The sequence below is a fragment of the Leopardus geoffroyi genome, chromosome D2 (assembly GCF_018350155.1).
Source record: "Leopardus geoffroyi isolate Oge1 chromosome D2, O.geoffroyi_Oge1_pat1.0, whole genome shotgun sequence".
Taxonomy (NCBI): domain Eukaryota; kingdom Metazoa; phylum Chordata; class Mammalia; order Carnivora; family Felidae; genus Leopardus; species Leopardus geoffroyi.
Window position 1 is genome coordinate 68,707,354 of NC_059334.1, and position 24,099 is coordinate 68,731,452.

At 35.2% G+C, this 24,099-nt stretch overlaps 1 protein-coding gene across 3 annotated transcripts in view; it reads left to right on the top strand.

Annotated features, from left to right (window-relative positions):
• Window positions 1-22,665, top strand: part of PDCD4 (programmed cell death 4) — a 29,310-nt gene extending 6,645 nt beyond the window's left edge. Inside the window, exons 3-12 of one of the 3 annotated variants that reach the window (XM_045438889.1) lie at window positions 2,457-2,759; window positions 5,608-5,702; window positions 8,090-8,203; window positions 11,351-11,572; window positions 13,714-13,811; window positions 14,623-14,737; window positions 18,045-18,152; window positions 18,417-18,527; window positions 19,169-19,308; window positions 21,904-22,665. In XM_045438889.1, the coding sequence (XP_045294845.1) occupies window positions 2,457-2,759; window positions 5,608-5,702; window positions 8,090-8,203; window positions 11,351-11,572; window positions 13,714-13,811; window positions 14,623-14,737; window positions 18,045-18,152; window positions 18,417-18,527; window positions 19,169-19,308; window positions 21,904-21,964 (1,367 nt within the window). In that variant the 3' untranslated portion in view covers window positions 21,965-22,665. The remainder of the gene's footprint in view (window positions 1-2,456; window positions 2,760-5,607; window positions 5,703-8,089; window positions 8,204-11,350; window positions 11,573-13,713; window positions 13,812-14,622; window positions 14,738-18,044; window positions 18,153-18,416; window positions 18,528-19,168; window positions 19,309-21,903) is intronic. The other 2 variants (XM_045438891.1, XM_045438890.1) reach the window with 2 other exon arrangements.
• The last annotated feature ends 1,434 nt before the right edge of the window (window positions 22,666-24,099 follow it).

The window sequence follows — 24,099 nt, forward strand, 5'->3', positions numbered from 1 at the left end:
AAAGCAGTTTATTATAATTTGAGGTCCTTTATCTTCTGGATGAGTTTGGTGGTTTGCCTTAATTGTAGAATAATGAAAGCAATATGTTACAGGTAAATGTTTAGTGTTTTCTTCAATTACCTACTCTTACTTGAAATTCCATTTAACTTGTCTGATCTCTGGTCTTTTTTTTCTCCTTCCTCTTCTGCTTTTCTCTCTTATAATCACTCCCTTGTCCTGTGTCTTTAGCTGTCACTACTCTGCTATACTCTAGCTCTGTATTTTCTACAGTTATAATCATCTGATATTTAAGCGTGGATTTGAATACTGGCCATAATCCTTTTTAGATATGTGACTTTTCTATGAAACATCTTCCATCTGTAAATTGAGGATAAACAGCTTTGTTATAGAGCTTTGTGAAGATTATAGATCACGTATGTAGAGTGCCTACCATAGAACCTGGTATCTAGTGGTAACAACGGTGACGATAATGACAAAAGAAGTTGCACTACTGCTGTGACTATGACTGTTGCTAGTAGTTGTAGTATAGTAGTTCAGTTATGATGATGGTTATGATGATGTCTCACACTCACCCTCTAACACTGAATTCCCATCTGAAAACTTTTAAGACTTCATTTCATGCTTCTTTATTCTGTTTAAAAGTCCTTTACTTTTCTTTAAGTGTCACTTTATTTAACCCAAAGTTACTACCCTTGCTCTTTTCAGTTAGTGAATGAATTATTGCAACATTTTCTTAGCTGGTCTCTCACTTTATACTTTCTCTTTTTCCTTATATATTCTGTATTCCTCTGCTAAACCAATCTCTCCATCACTGCATATGATATCAGTCTAAGCTCTGACCATTTGAATGTGGTAGTGGTCAGCAGTTATTCTGGTGACATAAGCAGGGGCAAGATTATGTAGGATGTTAAGTTACAAGATAATGAGTTTAAACTTTATTTTGAAATAGTGGGAAAACCTTTGAAGGGTTTTCAGTGGGGGCATGTTTTACAGAATCCATTTCCATGCAGTTTGGAGAATGGTTGGAAAGCACAGAGACTAATGATGGACTCTATTTAATGTTGTTGTTTGTTTTTGATTATCGCAGTGTTCTTAACTTTCATACTTTTTTGTCAAGAATTGTAAAGATTTTAACACATCTATGTTTTTTATAGGTTGACTTAAGAAATTTTCAGCTTCAACATATTAAGACATGTTAAAGTCTATACACATGGACTTGACACAGCCTAATTACATTTAGGAATGTTTAAAACCACTTGAGAGATTCAACTCTGACTTGACTTAGCCATAACAAACAAAACTCTGCCCCAAGGGTACCTAATTCAGTAGCTTTCTGAGTTTTTTAGAGCAAAGCCAGGTATCTCCATGGACATTTGAGTTGTTAGTATGAAGGATCCTCAGTTAGGTGCTGAGGGTACAAAGAAGTACAGGTAAAGGCATGGCTCCTCTTTTGAGGCTTATGACTTATTTGGAAAAGCAAGACTCCTGCATAAATAGAAAAAGCAAAGTGGTTTCTGTAATGTGGTGAATGAATAGAGTGTGGGCATTAGTGTTATTGTGGCTAGAATTGTTAGGAAAGTTATGTGAAGGAAATAAAACTTGAATATATCCTAAAAGATTTTGATAGTGAAAACAGCAATGAGGATGACATTCTAAATAGGACCATTGGGAACTCCAGATATGTTGCTGTCTTTCAGGGGATAATGTACAAATCTTACATAGGCTGGAAGATTTTCAGAAGATGGTAAGTAATATAAGTCAGGTTTGGAGAGGTGAATTAAAGCTTTAAAAGCAAGCTTTATCTTTCAGAGCAATGAAGCCTCAATGGTTCAGCTCAGTAATATTATGTGATCATTTATTTGCCAAGTATCTTTCAGGTTCTTTGGATTAGAATATTTCCTAAGTATCTATAATTAATCAGGAGGTGTTTGGCAAGGTATTTAAACACTCTCAGTCTTAGTTTCCTTATCTGTAGTAATGATCCAGTATGTAATAAATAGTTCTCAAACTTGTGGGTAAATGACAGAACGCCCAGCACAGTGCCTGATAAATAATAGGCATTCTCTAAATACTAATTTATCTCTCCTCTCAAGATTCTTAGTCTTTTCTTACTATCTCCAATTGCTTAACTCCCTTAGCTCACAGAAGTCTAAAGGATTTATTTGTGGTTATATATTAACATAAAATTTTATTTCTAAACATATGAGATAACATTAAACTTTGCTCATTAAAATTCACTGTCTTAGTTTATTTTCTATGATAATGTGAAAAGTAATCCTGTTTAGTTGTCATTTATTAGATTGAATCATGTGAAATTTCCAATATGTGACTTGTTACTGACCTAAAAAATGTAATTTCATGTGATTCAACTTAAGGTAACTTATGACTATAACTGGTATGACAGTGAATGGTTAAAGTACTTACTTAGAATTTTCTTTCTTCATTTTCTCCTTAAGATCCTGATAATTTAAGTGACTCTCTCTTTTCTGGTGATGAAGAAAATGCTGGGACTGAGGAAATAAAAAATGAGATAAATGGAAATTGGATTTCGGCATCCTCCATTAATGAAGCTAGAATTAATGCCAAGGCAAAAAGGCGCCTGAGGAAAAACTCATCCCGGGACTCTGGCAGAGGCGATTCAGTCAGTGATAATGGAAGTGAAGCCCTTAGAAGTGGAGTAACTGTACCAACCAGTCCAAAGGGAAGGTTGCTAGATAGGCGATCCAGATCTGGGAAAGGAAGGGGACTGCCAAAGAAAGGTTGGTGTGTTCCATTTCCACAGAAGCAAACAAAACAATATTACCTGGTTCTTATACTATGGTTTCCTTGTTCTAGGAATATGAGAAATTTAAACAATCATGGTGTGTGTAAGAGGTTATGATTTGTGTATGTTTTTACAAAGTAATAATCTGAGGACCATCCCACTTGTTTTTAAGTTGAGCCTTTTTTCTTGAGATTCAGTTTCTTGAGCAGAACTTTCTTTTCAGCAAAATATACGTGGATGTTTTATACAGTTATGAATTGTGCGTGTATTCTCTAACTTTGCTTAAAAGTAGGGTCAGAAATTCATCATACCTGGGGTACCTGGCTGGCTCAGTCAGTGGAGTATGTGACACTTGATCTCAGAGTTATGAGTTTGAGCCCAATATTGGGGGCAGAGATTACTTAACTTTTAAAAGTTAAAAAAAAAAAAAGATTCATTATACCAATTACCTAATGAATATAATTATGTCCTTTGTTAAGAATACATGATAGATATAAATTGGATTGCTAATATCTGGATCAGAATTTTTAAAAAATTTTTTAAATGTTTATTTTTGAGAGCGAGAGAGACACAATATGAGTGGGGGAGCAGCAGAGAGAGAGGGAAACACAGAATCCAAAGCAGGCTCCAGGCTCTGAGCTGTCACCACAGAGCATGATGTGGGGCTTGAACTCATGAACTGTGAGGCCACGACCTGAGCTGAAGTTGGAGGCTTAACTGAGCCACCCAGGTGCCCCCAGAATTTTTTTTTTTTTTTTTTAAGTTTATTTTGAAAGCGCATGCGCAAGCAGGGGAGGAGGAGGAGAGAGAGAGGGGGAATCCCAATGCAGGGGCTCCAGCTCGTGAACCAAGAATGGTGAGATCATGATCTGAACCGAGACCAAGAGTCAGTCACCTAACTTTAACTGAGCTACCTAGGTGCCCCTCTGGATCAGGATTTGAATAATTTTATAGATCTGGTTCTGAGTTCTCTTTGACTGATTGGTTGGTTGGTTGATTAAAAGATTTTATTTTGTAAGTAATCTCTCACCCAACATAGGGCTCGAACTTACAGTTTGAGATCAAGAGTTAAGATGCTCTACCCACTGAGCCAGCCAGGCACCACCCAAGTTGTGTTTTGCTCTCTTTTGGAAACTGAAGTGGATTGGTCTGTTTCACTGCTATTTCCAGGGCCTAGAGTAGTTGAATATATTTAAATATTTGTTGATAGGGGGTCTGTTAGTTTTGGTCTCTGGTAGGATTTTGATGTAATTTGGAGATTTCACTAGTTTCTGAATGGTGGGAACTTCAATTTGTAGCCTAGGAGTCTTGTAAAATCTTTTTGTGATCTGCCAAAAACTGTTATTCTTGTTGAATGGCTCTACAACCATTGGTTGGATAAAAATGAATCCTAGTAACCAGATTCTGTTTTGTTCTAGTGGCAGGGATTATGCTCTTGGTATAAAAATACAACCTAAAAATAATTGGTGATACTGAAAAATTCTTTAAAAATAATGAAATATGTTGAGACTTACAAAAACATTTCAGTTTATGTAGAAAAACCACTTTGAAAGTTGGAATTGTTAAACTTCAACTGGTCAGTTTGCATATAGAAGTACAGAGAAATAAAGATAAGTGCAGTTAATGCTTAAATAGCTTAGTCATTTGTAACATATTGCCAGTTGTCAAGTATAGTTTAACGTGTACATTTATATTTAAAGAGTATTTGAGGGGTGCCTGAGTGGCTTAGTCTGTTAAGCCTCTGACTCTTGATTTCAGCTCAGGTCATGATCTCATTGTTTGTGGGATTGAGCACTTCAGGCTCTGCGCTGGCACCGCTGAGCCTGCTTGGGATTCTTTCTCTCTGCTCCTCCCCTGTGCACGCAGTCTGTCTGTCTGTCTCTCTCAAGATAATTAATTAAAAGAAAATAAATGGGCACTTGGGTGGCTCAGTTGGTTTAGTGTCCGACTTCGGCGCAGTTGATGATCTCACAGTTCGTGGGGTTGAGCCCTGCTTTGGGCTTTGCGCTGACAGTGTGGAGCCTGCTTCAGATTCTCTGTCTCCCTCTCTGCCACTCCCCCCTGCCCCCCAAATAAATAAACCTTAAAAAAAAGAGTATTTGACTTTGAAACACTTAACAGTGGAAACTGCTTTTTGTTAAATAATTTTTCCCTTGTTAAGTTTCCTATGCCACATCTTACTGGCTCAACATATTGTTGTTTTGGCCTTATGAAATGTCCAATAAAATTTAGAGCTCAGCTACATACAGTATCATGGCCCCTTGGGGTCCCTGATACAGCTGTTTTTCTGTTCTTTTTTGGTTTCATTTTTGCTTTTATTTTAAAGCATCTGCCTTTTTAGTGTTTTTTTTGTTTTTTTTTTTTTTCAACGTTTATTTATTTTTGGGACAGAGAGAGACAGAGCATGAACGGGGGAGGGGCAGAGAGAGAGAGGGAGACACAGAATCGGAAACAGGCTCCAGGCTCTGAGCCATCAACCCAGAGCCTGACGCGGGGCTCGAACTCACGGACCGCGAGATCGTGACCTGGCTGAAGTCGGGCGCTTAACCGACTGCGCCACCCAGGCGCCCCTCTGCCTTTTTAGTTTTAACTTTATAAGTTATTTCAACTTGATGTTTTGGAAATAGGTTATAAAATATATAATATCTAATCATTACTGAAAAAGTGATCTGAGTAAAAAATTTAAAGTATAACTCAACTGGAAAAAAATTAGCATATAAATTAAAATTCAGTTTTTAACTGTTACTTAATATCTGAATATCTAGAATTATTTCAGATTTCAACTAAACTTTATGAACTATGAACTTTGTGTTCTTTTCTTTCTCAATTCTAAACTTTTTCAGGTGGAGCAGGAGGCAAAGGTGTCTGGGGTACACCTGGACAGGTATATGATGTGGAAGAGGTGGATGTGAAAGATCCTAACTATGATGATGACCAGGTATCAGTGTTTTACTTTCTTTTTAAAATCCATGTTTAAAATGCTTATAAATTTTTCACCTTCATGTTTGTAGTTTACTCATACATTTGTCAGGTCATACGTTCCATATCTATACTCTGTGCCTGTCAATCATATATATATGATTTGTAGTATGTGTGTATATATGTGTGTGTATATATATAATGTGTATGTATACATATGTGTAACACATACGTGTGTATACACACACATTAGTATCTATATCTAAATCATACATATACTCAGTACTCTCAGACTGTTAGGGAAATTTTGGATTAGGAAACCAAATTAATTGATAGTGATAAATTTTCCCTTCATTTCTAAAGTGAGTCAAAAGTAGGTCTTTACAGATTCACTTAGGATTATCAAGCTGGTTATTTTTCAGTAAATTCTGTTGAGTTAATATAATTTCTATAGTAATGAAAATCGAGAAAAATAGATATTATTTTGAATATCATAAAAGAGTTAATAGGTATTAGGTTCCTTTTAAATATTACTGTTTAGGATGATAACCTTATGGTAAATTTTATTTTGGGAACATAAATGTCTTTCTTCAATATGAGAATGTAAGTTTTGTTTTTCTTCCTTATGCTGTGCCTTTTATTCCCATGACTTATTCCATAACTGGAAGCATGTATTTCCCACTCCCCTTCATCAATCTTGCCCCTCCTCTCTGGCAACTGTCAGTTTGTGTTTGCAGGTCTGATTTATTTTGTTTGTTTATTTATTTACTTTTTTAGATTCCACATATGAGTGAAATCATATGATATTTGTCTTTCTCAGTCTTATTTCACTTAGGTCCATTGATGAGAATGTAAGTTTTTAATAGATTTTATAAGGAACATATATATTTTATTTTAATTTTTTTAAAAACTTAATTTCTAAGTAATCTCTACACCCAACATGGGGCTTAAACGTACAGCCCCCAAGATCAAGAGTTGCACACTCCATCGACTGAGCCAGCCAAGAGCTCCTATATATTTATATTTTTAATGGAAAATGTGTAGCTTACAAAAGTAGAATAGTATAATGAAACTGCTTGTACTCCTCTCCCAGCTTTACTGACTTCAATAATTAATAACTCATAGGCAGTCTTATTTTATACTGTACCTCTGTTTACTCTTCCTCTTGTATCCCTCCTGCATGCACCACTCCCACCCCCCATGCTCTGGATTATTTTGAAACAAATCCCAGACGTTATGATATCTTTTCTAAAGAACTGTCTTTGCGTGGTGATAAAAATTTTAGATAGGAAATTATCAGGGCATATGATAGATTGTTTTTATTGCATATTATTTGTATATACTTGTTTGTTTTAGCTAATTGTTGGACATGGAAATTTTTTTTTTAAGTTTACTTATTTATTTTGAGAGAGAGAGGGAGAGTGACAGAGCTGTCAAGGCAGAGCCTGCAGTGGGGCTTGAACTCACGAACCGCAAGATAAATAACGACTGAGCTGAAATCAAGTCAGATGCTTAACCAACTGAGCCACCCAGGTGCCCCTATATATCCTAATCTTAACATACAGTCTTTCAAGTGAGACTAAAACTAGTCACAAGTTGCACATAAACATTTCTGGCCTTTTTCCAGAGGAGAAGGGAGATAGAAAATTAATAGACATGAATTTCCTTGTTTTTTGAAATTTCTGTTGAATAATGCTTTTTCTTAGAGATTTTTTAGTCATACAGCATTGATTCTTGTTACAAAGGCTTTTATTATAATATTAATCATGAAATCTTTGGTTCCTTCATTTTTTTTTTTTTTTTAAAGTGAAGTTTTAATGAAAACAGTAGGTATGATAGGAAGTCATCTTAAGCTTCTTGGTCACTGAAGGACTGGTATTATGAGAGGTAAAAAAAAAAAAATTAACAAGATATGGGGGGTTGGGAGCAAGTCCTATTTGCTGTGGTTAGTAGTTCTGAACTGTTAGTTTTATTCATAGATTTGTAAAAAAAAAAAAAAAAAAAAAAGACATGGATTCTATTTTAGTATCAGTGTTCAAAGCATGTAGCACATCTTTTTCTTGTCCTGAATGAGGATGGAATATAAAATTCGTTGGGATATACAGTTAGAACATAAAAGTATTTATTTATAGTGTATATGTGAACAGAGGAAGGGCAGAGGGAGAGGAGGAGGGAGAGAGAGAGAAGGAGAGAGAGGGAGAGTCATAGGCAGGCTCCGTGCCCAGCACAGAGCCCGTTTTGTGGCTTGATCTCACCACCGTGAGGTCATGACCTGCGCCGAAATCAAGTTGGACACTTACCTGACTGAGCCACCCAGGGGCCCTGGAATATAAAATTATAAACCAAATTTCATTTTATTTAGCATTTTATTCATTAATTTGTAATTTTTTCTCCTTCCCTTCCTAGGAAAACTGTGTTTATGAAACTGTAGTTTTGCCTTTGGATGAAACAGCATTTGAGAAGACTTTAACACCAATCATACAGGAATATTTTGAGCATGGAGATACTAATGAAGTTGCGGTAGGTTTAAAATTGCATGTATAATTTACTTAACATAGAAAAAACATTATTAAAAGCAAAACATTATATCCGAAATTATCCTTGATCACTGAATAAGTTTTAATAAGCATTTTCTTTTATGTAAATGAATTTCTAAGAAATGAAGTAAAATATCCTTAACTTAGTTCTTTCCTACTTGTGATGAAGGCTATATGCCATTCCCTACCTGAAAAACGGCACAACAATATTTTAACAATTTTTGTAATTATATATTTTTGTAATTGATAGTGTATAAAATATGATATAATTTCAGGCATCTATGAACCTTCTCAAACCTCTTCAGGAATCTCAGTTAAAAATGCCTGATTTAGGGGTACCTGGGTGGCTCAGTTGGTTGGGTATCCAACTTCGGCTCAGGTCATGATCTCGCAGTCCGTGAGTTCGAGCCCCGCATCGGGCTCTGGGCTGACAGCTCAGAGCCTGGAGCCTGTTTTGGATTCTGTGTCTCCCTCTCTCTCTGACCCTCCCCTGCTCATGCTCTGTCTCTCTGTCTCAAAAATAAATGTTAAAAAAAAAAATTTTTTTTTAATGCCTGATGTTGTTCTATTTTTTTTTGCCATTCATTTCAATATTCAGGATTAAGATAAAATTTATCTTTGTACTCTGTCCAAAAGAAAGAGAACACAAAGATCTGAAAAAGAATGTATACAGAAACTAAGAGAACAAATGTTTTTTTGAAATGTAATTTGCGTGGGAACATTTCCTGTGTTATGGATTGTTCATAAAATAAATCTAAAAGGGTAAAATAAAATTACCTAACTAGGATTACTGACTTAAAGTACTAAAATTGCAGGTCTTTAGGGGATCCTGGGTGGCTCAGTTGGCTGAGCTCTTGGTTTCAGCTCAGATCATGATCTTATGGGTTTTGTGGGTTCAAGCGCCGTGTCTGGCTCTGCGCTGCTGGTGCGGACCTGCTTGGGATTCTCTGTCTCCGCCTCTCCCCCATTCATCATGCGTTCTCTCTCCCTCTCTCTCTTTCTTTTCTCTCAAAAATAAGTAAACTTTAAAATTGTAACTCCTTAAAAGGCTTTTTAATTTATACTCTTTTACTTCAGACTGAGCTTTCTTGGTTTGTCTAATACCATGAGGTCTGATATCCTTATATTTGTGGAATTTGAATATAAAATCAATATTTGTTTAGTGCATACCATGTGGAGGAATTTGTAATAGGTGATTCCTGCTCTTTTGAAGCACAGTCAGGTGAGGAAAGAGATATATAAATAGATATTAAAATATCATGTGAAGCCTTGTATTGCAGAGAAAGAGTTTAAATCCTGTAAGGACAGGGACTATTGGAATCCTATGTACCTAGCCTGGGGACTAGTGGTCTACTATGTATTTATTAACTGAGTAGTATTATGAACAGAATATTATGGAAGCATAAAATGAAGAGTGTTAGAGATGATTCTGAACAATGTAAGGATAATTAGAAGTTTGCCAGGGTAAGAGGGCTGAAGAGAATTTTCCAGGAAGAAGTATCATGTTTAAAGGTAGTGAGTGAGTTGTTCAAGCATAGTCCAGGAAGTTGAAATTGAGTGGAAGAGACAGCTTACAAGGACACCAGTTAGGTGGCTGTGAAAATAGTTCTGGCACCCTTTTAGTAGTATAACATGACTTAAACACTCTGAGAAAACTGTAAAAGGAAGGCACTTTAAATAACTGAGTTAGGGGGCGCCTGGGTGGCTTGGTCGGTTAAGCGTTCGACTTCGGCTCAGGTCATGATCTCACGGTCCGTGAGTTCGAGCCCCACGTCGGGCTCTGTGCTGACAGCTCAGAGCCTGGAGCCTGTTTCGGATTCTGTGTCTCCCTCTCTCTCTCTGCCCCTCCCCTGTTCATGCTCTGTCTCTCTCTGTCTCAAAAATAAATAAACGTTAAAAAATAAATAAATAAATAAATAAATAAATAAATAACTGAGTTAGAATTTAGCCTCTAGGGTCATACTGCCTATATCCCACTTTCAATTTGGCCACTCCAGCTGTATGTCCTCAGCAGATACTTAAAATTTCATTGCTTTGGGTATGATGGATATGATGATGACCTCTCCCTGAAAAGGTCGTTTTGAGTCTTAAATAAGATAATAGAAACTAAAATGCCTGTTACAATGCTTGACACATTATATACAGTAGTATTAGCAGCTGCTATTATTATTTTTAATAGGAAATTTTAACTGAATCCCAGCATTTGAAGCAATAATTCCACTTAAAAACGATGGTTTAAGAACTTTTATGGATACCTGACTGGCTCAGTCGGAAGAGCATGTGACTCTTAATCACCAGGTCATGAGTCTGAGCTCCACGCTGGGTCTAGAGATTACTTAAATAAACAAACTTTAAAAAAAAAAGAGGGGGGGGCACCTGGATGGCTCAGTGGTTGAGTGTCTGAGTTTGGCTCAGGTCATGATCTCGTGGTTTATGAGTTGGAGCTCCATATCGGGCTTGCTGCTGTCAGCCCAGAGCCCGCTTCAGATCCTCTGTCCCCCTCTCTCTGCCCTCCCCTGCTTTCATGCGCCAAATGCTTTCTCTCAAAAATAAACATAAAAAAAAAAAAGATCTCCTTTAAACTTAATGTGAACAGTATAAACTTTAGTGCAAAGAGAAAACTTTGAAAAGTAGAGTATAAACAGCTTATGATAATGTAAAATGAATCTCTCCACAAATATTCATAAAAGAATATTCCTAGAAATTAGGGGTGCCTGGCTTGCTCAGTTGGAAGGGTATGTGACTGTTGATCTTGGGTTCGCGAGTTTGAGTTCCACATTGGGTGTAGAGATTACTTAAATAAAAAGAAAATAAAAAAAATTATAAGGACAGGGTTAGTTAATTCCTAACACAAACTTAGCAATATATAGTTTCATACTGTTTTAGGTGTGATTCACATTCTTGAGTTTAGTGATGTTTAGATAGTTAAAGCTTGACAAAGTGTATCAATATCTAATTAATATGCACAGAAAGATGAATTTATCCTTTCCTACAAAATTGACTGCTTTTCTGATTATTTCCAAAGGGGAAGAGGTAAGGATATATGGATAAAATCTTGATTTTTCAAAATTAAAATCATATTGAACTAAAGGTAGTGACATACTTTTTAACTTTTTTTTTTTTTTAATAGGAAATGCTAAGAGATTTAAATCTTGGTGAAATGAAAAGTGGAGTACCAGTGTTGGCAGTGTCCTTGGCATTGGAGGGAAAGGCTAGTCATAGAGAAATGACATCTAAGCTTCTTTCTGACCTGTGTGGGACAGTAATGAGCACAAATGATGTAGAAAAATCATTTGACAAATTATTGAAAGATCTACCTGAATTGGCATTGGATACTCCTAGAGCACCACAGGTTTGTATGATTCTTTTTATCCATTCTCTCCCTCCCCCTTCCCCACTACACTTCCAATTATAGAAATAATACATGCTTCTAAGAAACTTTAGTAGATAAAATGGGACAAAATGACCCATATTTTTTACCATACAAAAATAGCCCTCTGACATCTTAGCATATTTTTGTCTAGCTGTTTTTCTTTTTCAAATATAGTTTTCATCATACTGTAATTTTATATCCTGCTTTTCCACCCATGCTCTGTATAGTTTGTAGGTCTTTTGTTTTTTGTTTTGTTTTTTTGCTGCTTGTATATTCTCTATTATATGTGGTTAAACTGTTGTATGATCTAGGATTTAAAAATTATGTAGATTGTTATAATTGAAGATTGAATTGGCTTGACTGATGTTTATTATAAAAATAATCATAAATAAGTCTGTTCCCCTTTGTAGCTTTGTGGGAAAATTATTAGAAAATTTATGATTTATGTTTCTGTTTAGATTCTGATCTCAAAGCCTTATGTATTTATTAGATTCAATACATGCTGATAGTATAATGTGACTTTCTGATTTGAAATTAAAAATGTGTGAAATTGTTTCTGTTTACTTGACCAGAGTTTTAAGTCAAGGTAGGAGCACTTGGGGCACCTTGGTGGCTCAGTCCGTTAAGCATCTGAATCTTGATATTGGCTGAAGTCATGATCTCACGGTTTGTGGGATTGAGCCTGCATCAGGCTCTGCACTGACAGCTTGGAGACGGCTTGGGATTCTCTATCTCCTTTTCTGTCCTCCCCGCTCCCCCCCCCCAAAAAAAATAAATAAATAGACATTAAAATTTTTTTAAAAGGCAGGAGCACTTAAACATTAATTTAGGAATATATATATAAGTTAATTCCTAAATGCTGTTTCTTTTCTATGCCAGACAGTAGTCTGGTAAGGTATTGAGCTATGATTCAAACGTGGACTTTTTTTTTTTTTTTTCAACGTTTATTTATTTTTGGGACAGAGAGAGACAGAGCATGAACGGGGGAGGGGCAGAGAGAGAGGGAGACACAGAATCGGAAACAGGCTCCAGGCTCTGAGCCATCAGCCCAGAGCCTGACGCGGGGCTCGAACTCACGGACCGCGAGATCGTGACCTGGCTGAAGTCGGACGCTTAACCGACTGCGCCACCCAGGCGCCCCTTTTTTTTTTCTTTTTATACCAGTACTACTCATATGTTAAAAAAATGATTACATAAGTTCATATTATAGAAATAAATAAATAAAGTCAAAATGAAGAAAAGCCAGCAGAAATAACCAGTGTTAACTGTTAAACATTTTGGTGTTAAATCTCTTACTTTCTGTGGATGTTTATCAGTGTATGGTTTTTGTATATCCTTGCATTTTTGTTTTAATAAGAAATGGAATTATACTGTATGTGCTGTTTTGTAAACTTGATTTTTCTTACACTATAAAAAGTAGTAAATGTATTTCCTAATGACCCCGTAATGACCCCCATTGTATGTATCATGTAACCACACCTTTATTGTTGGACACTGAAGTTGTTTCCAGTTTTTATAAGAAATAATGTTATGCATAGGGTCGTCTGGCAAACTTAGTCGGTGGAGCATGTGACACTTGGTCTGGGGGTCGTGGGTTTGAGCCCCACACTGGGTATGGAGCCTACTTTCAAAACAAAACAAAACAAAATAACGCTATGAATATACTTTCAGATAGAAATTTCTACACAGTGTTTTCTCCATACAATAAATTCCTTTAATCAGACAGTTTTTGAGAAAACCTAGTCCCATTTTGTTTTTTTTGTTTTTTTTTCCAGAAGAGAGTTTTCTCTTAAATTTAGGTCACTGGCTTAACAAGCATTTTTGATTATGTACTGTGTTTCAGGCAGTGTGCAAGGTGTTGGGGGATTCAGTAGTGAGCAAAACTGATATGTGTCCTTCCCACCCACCATGGGTAGTTAACCTTGGAGGTTAAGATGTGGGAATGTATGTCAAACATAACAAGCAGGTGCTAGATAGATGTTTGAGTATTCCAGCATGTCTTAGTTATTGATTCTGTAGTCCAGCCAGTCTTTATCATTTATGTATTAGAAATTGTGTCCTATAGAGTTTCATTTTAGATTTTTTTATACAGCTATTTTTTTTTTTTTTTTTTTTTGTAGTTGGTTGGCCAGTTTATTGCTAGAGCTGTTGGAGATGGAATTTTATGTAATACCTATATTGATAGTTACAAAGGAACTGTAGACTGTGTACAGGCTAGGTAAGTAAATTAATTTTCCTACTTAGAATTTCAAAATTGGGGAAAATTCTACAGCATTTTATTGAAATGATATTTGAATTAATCAGACATTGTGGACATCTATTTGTCATTTGTGTATATTCTCCACTGTTAAAAAAAATTGAGAGATTGTTGACATGATGTAATAGGAAGAGGACAGTACTGTAATGTAGAAATTTGGGATTTTAACTAAGCCATTAGCTACCTTTATGTCAAGCTGCTTTTCTCTGGGCCTCAGTTTCCTTACTTATAAAAATGAAGGGTTTGACTGAGAATGTTTCTTTAAGCTCTGTTCAGGTTTTCACATTCTGTAATTATTTAATATTCTAAGAAGATGGACAGTATTAACAAAGGAGCCCCATTTTCAATTTTATTTTATATTTATCTGCTACAGAAATATTAGGAAATAATGTTTTCACTCTTGTTCTTTGTTATAATTAATTTTAAGCTAAATGTGATATTTGGGAATCATGCCATATGGTTTTTTGTAACTCCCTGGAAACTTAAATTTAGTCAGTGCCATGTCTTAGATTTGCTCAGGTGTAGATGTTAACTTAAACTTCTAAGACTACTTCAGGTCAGAATGGAATGGTTGCCCTGGTGGGAAGGTGCAGAACTATGTAAAAGTTAAGTTTTATGTGACATGTTTCCACTCAGTGTAGATCAATTATTTTGTAATAAGGTTAGATTTTGAATTTTAGATTGATTTTAGGTTACGTGAAAGCTTTTAGGTCAACCTGAAGCATTTCTAAGTTGTCAAAATTATTATTATTGTTGTTATTATTTCTGGTAGAGCTGCTCTGGACAAGGCTACTGTGCTTCTGAGTATGTCTAAAGGTGGAAAGCGCAAAGACAGTGTGTGGGGCTCTGGAGGTGGGCAGCAGTCTGTTAACCACCTTGTTAAAGAGGTAACTACTGGGTATTGTCTTTAACTTAATATACATGTATTCCTCAGGGGAAGTAAACTATGCCCTCTAGCTGGTATTTTTGTGGATAAAAATTAAGTTCTGTCTTAAAGCTATAAATGGAAAATTGGATAATCTTTGTGTATTTGGCTTTATTCCCTGGTGCTATAAATTATACAATAATTATATAATTATTATTACATTTTTATGGCTTCCCTGACTAAAAAAAAAGACTGTGTTAAATTAAAAGGGCTCTCATAAGAATGCTGTATTTGAACCTGAGAGGAATGCCTGAAGTACTTTCTTGTAGTAGTTAAAATTTTTCAAATACTGTCAACATAACACTTTCTATTTTGTAGTTATTCAATAAATACATTTAAAAAAATTTTATAGAGAAAGTATGAGACAGGGAGGAGGGCAGTGGGGCAGGGGGAGAGAAAGAATCTTAAGCAGGCTCTCTGCTCATCATAGAGCCCAATGCAGGGTTCGATCCACGACGCTAGGATCGTAGTCTGAGCTGAAATCAAGAGTCAGATGCTCATCCTACTGAGCCACCCAGGCACCCTAGTAACTACATTTTTATATGAGCAATTTGAAACTGGATAGTCTTAGATCATAAGTTAGGAATTATGAACACTAGAGTAGATCAGAGTGGTCGATTTTTGTAAGGAAGTTCACTACTTGTGTGCATGCTTTAAAGTAATTGATTTATTTCATTAAAACGCCAGATTTATTCTCTATGGACTTTTTTTTTCTGGCAGTAATGTTCTATAACAAGAAACCAGAAAACGTGCTTAATATTACTTGCAGATTATTAAGAAAATTAGAAGTCTTACAGTTCATGTACTTCTGACTTTTGAGTATAATCTTTTCATGTGACTATAGTTTTGATATTTAATAAATCTTTTAATGATATGTGTACCTAGTTTGAGTGTTAAGGAGCTTAAACTATAGATTTTTGACCAGTTTGCTTTTATATATCTTAGGATAGATAATGTCATGATTATAATATCTGCTTTCAAAAAAAATTTCATGTGGTTAGGAAGATTGAGGTATAAAAACAGTCAAGATAACGGCATTTTGGCAAGAAAATGACATAAAATGCATCTAGATGGGAAAGGAAGAAGTAAAACTATCTCTATTCCCACATGACATGATCTGTATACAGAAAATCTTAATGAATCCACAAAAAACAAAAAAACCCCAAACTGTCAACTAATAAATGAATCCAGCAAGATTATAGGATATAAGATTAATATGCAGTATTCAATTCTACTTCTGTACACTAGCAACGAATGATATGAAATTAGGAAAACAATTGCATTTACAATAGAATAAAAAATATCAAAATACTTAGGACTAAACTTAACAAAAGAAGTGCAACTCAGGGGCGCCTGGGTGACGCAGTCGGTTAAGCGTCCGACTTCAGCCAGGTCACGATCTCGCGGTCTGTGAGTTCGAGCCCCGCGTCAGGCTCTGGGCTGATGGCTCAGAGCCTGGAGCCTGTTTCCGATTCTGTGTCTCCCTCTCTCACTGCCCCTCCCCCGTTCATGCTCTGTCTCTCTCTGTCCCAAAAATAAATAAACGTTGAAAAAAAAAAAAAAAAAAGAAGTGCAACTCTTATACACCAAAACTGCAAAACATTGTTGAAATAAATTAAAACTTAAAATAGATACCCAGATATCCTATGTTTATGGATCGGAAGACTTAATATTGTTAAGATGATAACACTTAGGGTGCTTGCCTGGCTCAGTTGGAGGAGCTGCAACTCTTGATCTCAGGGTCGTGAGTTTGAGCCCCAAGTTAGGTGTAGAGATTACTAAAAAAATAATAAACTTAAGAAAAATGATGGTAATATTCCCCCAAAATTATTATTTTGAGAAAGTGCCAAACTGTTTTATGTGAATTATCTCAACGAAAAAATAGTCAAGATAGAAATGGAAATAAAACTAGCAATATGAGTTTGAGGTTGACATTATTTGGGTATTCATTTATTTTTACATGGAAGGATGAGTTGGACAAAGAGGACTTTTAGAAATGTATATGTATGTATTTATAATTTATCATTCTCAAAAAATGCATGGAGCCTGATGGGAAACATTGAAATACTTCAAGTTCTGTAACAAAGTTAAAAAACTGTAAGTGATATAATTTAAATAATAAATTTATTAATTTACAATTATAAAGTAAAAACACTTTATTCAAATGCCATGCTTTAAATATGTACTTTTTTTTTTTAATGTTTATTTTATTTCTGAGAGACAGAGCACGAGGAGGGGAGGGGTAGAGAGAGAGGGAGACAGAGAATCTGAAGCAGTCTCCAGGCTCTGAGCTGTCAGCACAGAGCCAGATGCAGGGTTTGAACCCACGAACTGTGAGATCATGACCTGAGCAAGAGTCAATCGTTTAACTGACTGAGCCACCCAGGCGCCCCTAAATATTTACTCTTCTAAAGCATGATAATAGATATTATTCAGTATGTATCAGTATCATTGGTATGTATTCTATTGATCAAATTTTACTTTACCCTTTATTAAATACATTGCAGAAGTTGGAAGTCAAAGATAACTTAAATGAGATTATTTAATTAAGTGAGCCAACATCCATTGAGTGTCCACTAGGTGCAAAGGTGATTTTAACAGGCCATGTATAGGGAAGAACATTCTTGTTTGAAGTTCTTGTGCTGGAAAACTTTCCTCCTTTTCTCTGGAGCCATAGATGTTACTGTATTTGAACAAGAAAGTCAAGACTTGCCTCTTTAGTTACAACTAGAAACTGAATTCCAGATGAACATCTTAGATAATAGGTTTCAAATCCTATTTGAAGAGAAAAGAGAAGCTGTATGGATATTTTTGCCCTGTCTAGTAAAGCTCTATTATCATCATTTTTTGGCTTCCAGTGACTATTAAGGTCATCCTGATGGAAGTGAAAGTTTGTGACACTGTAAAAATATATTTTGAGACTTTCAGCCAGTGCCCTCTAGTGGTCTTTAAAATCCCTTGTTTTACAGTGAGCATTGAAGTATTATGGTCACAACTGAGGTTAAGTCTAGTCATAGATCTCAGTGATTATTAAGGCACACTGAAGCGCTGCATTTTCTTTATAATTATCAGCCATGTAAAAATTGGGGATTTACTTTTTAATTATGAAAAAAATTTTGTTATGATAGTGTTGTGTCAAGTCTGTATGTTCTTACACAGCTGTTGGTGACCTGCTATTTGAGAGTAAGTAAATCCTATAGGCAGAAAGCACAGTTTAAAAAAAAAAAAAATTAGGAATTCTAATACATCTAAATTTTTAAATTTAATAGATTGATATGCTGCTGAAAGAGTATTTACTCTCTGGAGATATATCTGAAGCTGAACATTGCCTTAAGGAACTGGAAGTACCTCATTTTCACCATGAGCTTGTATATGAAGTAAGATTACTTTGACATTCCAAAGAGAGTTATTATTAAGTATTCCTTTTTGCACCACAGTGACTTAATGGTTCTTTAATAGTGTACATCTATTTTTATTCTTTTAAAAAATTTTAATGTTAAGGGAGAAAGTTGTTTTTAAATTTTTATAATGATTATAATTACATATAAGACAAAAGGGATCTGATACATTTTAGGAGCAGTTTCTTATATAAATTTAAATGACCAAAAATTCATTCATTTATTCATTCATTCAATTTTTAGGCTATTGTAATGGTTTTAGAGTCAACTGGAGAAAGTGCATTTAAGATGATTTTGAATTTATTAAAATCTCTTTGGAAATCTTCTACCATTACTCTAGACCAAATGAAAAGAGTAAGTATAACATTATTTTGAACAATTTTTAGGTTTCTACCTTAAATGTATAATAATTGAATACATATTATGAATTGTCAATGAAATATTCTTTTAGGTATGTTAAATAATATTGTGCCTATAGTTTTTTTTTTTTTTTTTTAATGGTTGTGATTATGTTTGATTTCTTGGAAAGTAACACTTCATTGAGTTTTTTTCCCTGTCTTTTTTAAAGATGTGATTGTTCTTCCTCAAGAGTTCTATTTTTAAGATATGATAGTTTTTATTTTGTATCTAGAGACAAACATGAACATGATCTTTTAACAAATGTTCTTTAAAGTATTTAATTTATTCCTAGTTAAGATATTGGTGAGGTGCTTACTTGCCTTATATTTTAAAAAGTGTACTAAATGTATACAGATGAAGAAATGTGTCCAGTGTCTGATGTCTGCCTGAACTCTCTTAAGAGAAAAATTTTAAAGAAAACATTCTATGACAAATATTGTCTATACTTTTCAAAGATCAGATCTGACTTCAGTCTAATTTTAAGAATGTTTGGTCTTTAAATGTCGTTTGATGACAGTGATGGGTCATATGGCATTATGTACTTTATATGGGCTAACAATTCTGTATATAATTTCATTTTATACATTTCATTTTAGGGTTATGAGAGAATTTACAATGAAATTCCAGACATTAATTTGGATGTCCCACATTCATACTCTGTGCTTGAACGATTTGTAGAAGAATGTTTTCAGGCTGGAATAATTTCCAAACAACTCAGAGATCTTTGTCCTTCAAGGTATTTTATTAATTTTTTCCACATAAAATATTGGCTGAGGTGCTTAGAAAGGCTAAGCTGATTTTCTGTCATCCCAGAAAAATTCTGGAATTCTGTCAGAAAAGTAATATCTCCCCTGAAGCCACTCAAGAGTGAAAATCATGAGTTTTGAGTTAATAGAAAAACTAGGGCAAAGCTTATTTTGCCCCCTTGTAAAATTTATACAGGACTACTTCATGAAGCCCCTTTTCACTGGAAGGAAACTAATTTTGTGTAGTAGTTCTGTGTACCAGGCTCTGTTCTAAGTAGTTGAAATATTTCAGAGTAGATATTATCACCAATGAGATGAGAAAATTAAGGTTTAAGGAGATGTAATAGAAGTTTTCTAAGTTCACACACAGTAGAGGCTAAGGATGAATCCAGACCTTTTCTGGCTTCCAAGATATAGGCTATTCCTTACTCCATGTAGCTTCCTTTTATTCCTTCATAGAATGGAGAATTGAGGCTAATTGGGTCTTATCTCATTAGAAAGTATATGTGTGTGATTCTTTGGAGATACTGTATTTGTGCTACTAGGATCTAACTCTTTAGGAGTTGATGAATTTTTTTGTGGTTAAAATAAAGCTTATAATGTAAGTTTATAATAAATAGGTATAAATGTTAGTAATAGCTAAACTTGTGTATATGTTTTTTTTTTTTTTTTTAATGTTGTTTATTTTTGAGACAGAGAGCAGGGGAGGAATAGAGAGAGAGGGAGACAAAGAATCCCAGGCAGGTTCTATGTAGTCAGCACACAGCCCGACACGGGGCATGATCTCACAAACCATGAGATCCTGACCTGCGGCTACCTGGGTGGCCTGTGTTTGTCTGTTTTATGTAAATTTTAACTTTTTGTAATTTTTAAACTGAAAAAATTGCAAAGCTTTGTCTATTTTAAGTGCATTTTGAGAACTAAATCTCAGAAAAATAGTTCTTGGTAGTGTCTGTTGCTCTAGAAAGTTTAGAAGCTTTTGAGAGAAGAGGAGGAAGATACTGTTTAATGGCTTTGATAAAACTGTTTGCAAATATACATCTCCAAAATCTCTCTCTCTGCTTGGTGATGGCATCATTTATGTGCCAAGTTGTATACATCAGTAAATACTGTCAATGTTGGCAAGGGTTCTTGCTACTTACTGCTTTGTTCTGCATCTCAGTCTCCTTATATTTATAGTCTGAAGCCTGTATGTGCCAGAAAATGTAGCTGATTTCCACTTAGACTTCGTGTGAAAAGGGGTCAACACCTTAGCACTGGCTTTTTAAGTTTTTCATCCTCTGTTCAGAAGTCTAAATGGTCATTTTTTTTTTTCAACGTTTATTTATTTTTGGGACAGAGAGAGACAGAGCATGAACGGGGGAGGGGCAGAGAGAGAGGGAGACACAGAATCGGAAACAGGCTCCAGGCTCTGAGCCATCAGCCCAGAGCCCGACGCGGGGCTCGAACTCACGGACCACGAGATTGTGACCTGGCTGAAGTCGGACGCTTAACCGACTGCGCCACCCAGGCGCCCCTAAATGGTCATTTTTATTGTGGCTTTACCCTCAAGGATCAGTTGAGGGAGATACCTAAATTTTCACTGTATGCTATAGAACCTTGACTTTTTATCCTCTATCCATTAGCCTATTTGGGTGAAGTGCATACTTGTGTGTGGTCTTGAATGCTTGTGCATGTTGGTCTAGGGTCAGAAAATGAGGACTAATCCTGGACAACTCCGTTTTCCACTTACTGCTTTAGGCTGCTGGTCAAATATTTCTCCTGGGCTGTACATAGCTACTGTGTTTGGCTACATACAGCATAAGTGTGCTCACATTATAAAGCAAGACCTCTTGATTTTGAAATAGCAGGAATCCCGGGGCACCTGGGTGGCTCAGTCAGTGAAGCGTCTAACTCTTGAGTTTTGCTCAGGTCATGATCACACCGTTTGTGAGATTAAGCCCCATGTTGGGCTGTGTGCTAATAGCATGAATCCCATGCTTGGGATTCTCTTTCTCTCTCAAAATAAATAAATAAACATTAAAAAAAAAAAAAAAAGAAATAGCAGGAATCCCAAAATGGGGCATAGACAGGAATTAATTGGATTCTGATTTTTTCCATGTTCAGGTTACGGCTTTTCTAGATTTGAGAAAAAGTTAAAACAAAATTTTTAACGTGAATATTTTCATAGGTTCTGTAGCTTTAATTTGCATAATTCCAAACCATGTTGGTGTCTCTTTGTCTCACTGTTTAGCTTTCAAATAATACTCAGAGAAGTAAATATTGAAGTTCCAAAAAGCATGTTTGCCTTATATTTTAACTTTTCTTTTACATGACTCCATTTGACAATGAACTTATTCAATAATTAAGCCCTTATTTAACTAAAAACTGCTTGGATTAACATTAACAGTTCATTTGATTTGCTACCTCCTAGGATACATAGCAAGAAAAGAGTCTTTTTTCAAAAGGATTAGAGGCATGCTCACTTTTTTTTTAAACAGAACCCTTCAAAACCTAATGACTAACCAAAAGAACCCAAGATTTTTGTTTGTTTGTTTATAGATAAATTGATCTCCATTTTCATGTTTGTGTTCTTTTCATTACAGGGGCAGAAAACGTTTTGTAAGTGAAGGAGATGGAGGTCGCCTTAAACCAGAGAGCTACTGAATATAAGAACTCTTACAGTCTTAGATGTTCTAAAAAATATAAATATATCTGAATTGTAAGAGTTGTTAGCACAGGTTTTTTGTTTTGTTTTGTTTTTGAAGCACTTGTTTTGGGTACAAGGCATTTCTGAAATTTTATAAACTTACAATTTAAGGGGAATTTTTAAAGGAAGTGTTTTCTTTTTTCTTTCTTTCGTATTTTTGTTTTTTTGAGGGTGTAAAGGAGGGACAGAAGAGTAACCACTTCTTAAGTGGAATATTCTCATAAGCTACCTTTTGTAAGTGCCATGTTTATGACCTAATCATTCCAAGTTTTGCATTGATGTCTGACTGCCACTCCTTTCTTTCAAGGACAGTGTTTTTGTAGTAAAATCACTGGTTTATACAAAGCTTTATTTAGGGGGTGAAGTTAAGCTGCTAAAACCCCATGTTGGCTGCTGCTGTTGGAATACTGTGCTTTGGGAGTAAAAAAAAAAAAAAAAAAAAAAAAAAGTTATTTCTTTGTCTTAAAGAATTTTAAGAAAATGAGTTAGTCATAAGACTTATTCATTTTTCCAGGGAACATATTGATTGGTCTCAAAGACTAGACAGTTAAATAAATGGTGGCTGGAACATCTATTTTTCTACAAAACTGGAAAAATGAACCTGGTTCTAAAAGAATGTATGACAAAATAAAACATGTGAAGCAGTGTTGATTCTTCATTGGGAGTACATTTATTTTAGGTCTTTTTAAAAACTTTTATTTTACACAGCAAATTTTAAATCCTCTAAGGGAGCATATTTTAACCTCGTGAATTTAAACTTTGTTCTTTGCAAACTTTTAAATGAAAAGTATTTGGGGCACCTGGGTGGCTCAGTCTGTTAAGCATCCAACTTTGGCTCAGGTCATGATCTTATGGTTTGTGGGTTTGAGCCCCACATCAGGCTCTGTGCTGATAGTTCAGAGCCTGGAGCCTGCTTCAGATTCTGTGTCTCCCTCTCTCTCTGCTCCTCCCCTGCTCACGCTCTCTCTCAAAAAATAAACATTAAAAAAAATTTTAAATCAAAAGTACAATTGTAAATAAATTCTTTTAATATTATATGTGGGAAATGCACGCATACTTACTTTCTGATCTTATCTAAAGCTCAATGAAATTTCTAAAATTTCATCATTCTTAAATTCTGTTACCAGCTAATGTTTGTGTTATAAAAAATTCTTCAGTGACTCAAAAAGTTTTACATTTATCCAGTGTTTGAGAAAATAGTAGCTACCAATAAATAGCAGTTATCTAAAGAACGATTACATTTCTAACCTCTTTTGTAGAGCCTAATTACTCGGCAAGGCCTCAAGGTCTATGGTAATTTAAATGGTCTATTATTGATTGTAGCAACCAGCCAAGAATTATATTCAGAATTTACAAAGGTATTAGGAATATGCCCATTGCAGGTTTAGAATTAAACCTTTTAGAATTAAAACTCCAAATTTAATGTTGATATTTATCCCATGGGGTCTTTCAAGTCTGTAATTTTAATTGTGTGTTTGATACCTGGATGATAAAGGTAGCCAGGTAATTCTTAGTCCTTAAAGTCAGTGTAATTAAAAACTCAGGACTGGGGCACCTAGGTGGCTCACTGTTAAGTGTCTGACTCAATTTCTGCTCAGGTCACTATTCATGTGGTTCGTGAGTTTGAGCCCTGCGTCAGGCTGCATGCTGACAGTGCGGTGCAGTGCAGAGCCTGCTTGGGATTCTCTCTCTCCCTCTCTGCTCCTCCCCTTTTGCACATTCTCTCTTAAAATAAACTTCAAAACGTTTTATGAAAACAAAAAGCTCAGGGGACTACTGGATAAGTGAGGGTTTCAAATTTATTTAGTTTTGTCATTACTGGTAGAATCAGTTGGTTAGGCAAAATAGCCTTAAACATATGACACACAAAATTTGTAAAAGAGTTTTAAAGTTAGGTAATGTAAAAGTCCCAAAACGCTTTGTACAAGATTAGAATGTATCGTCAAATTCAGTTTTTAATAAACATGTAAAGATTTTGTGAACATAAGAGTTGCATTTAGTCACTTGTGCCTAAGAATTTTACCCGTAAGACTGATAGGAATGGTGAACAATAATTTACAGTTCTAAAAACTTGGGTAAAAAACCCATAAAA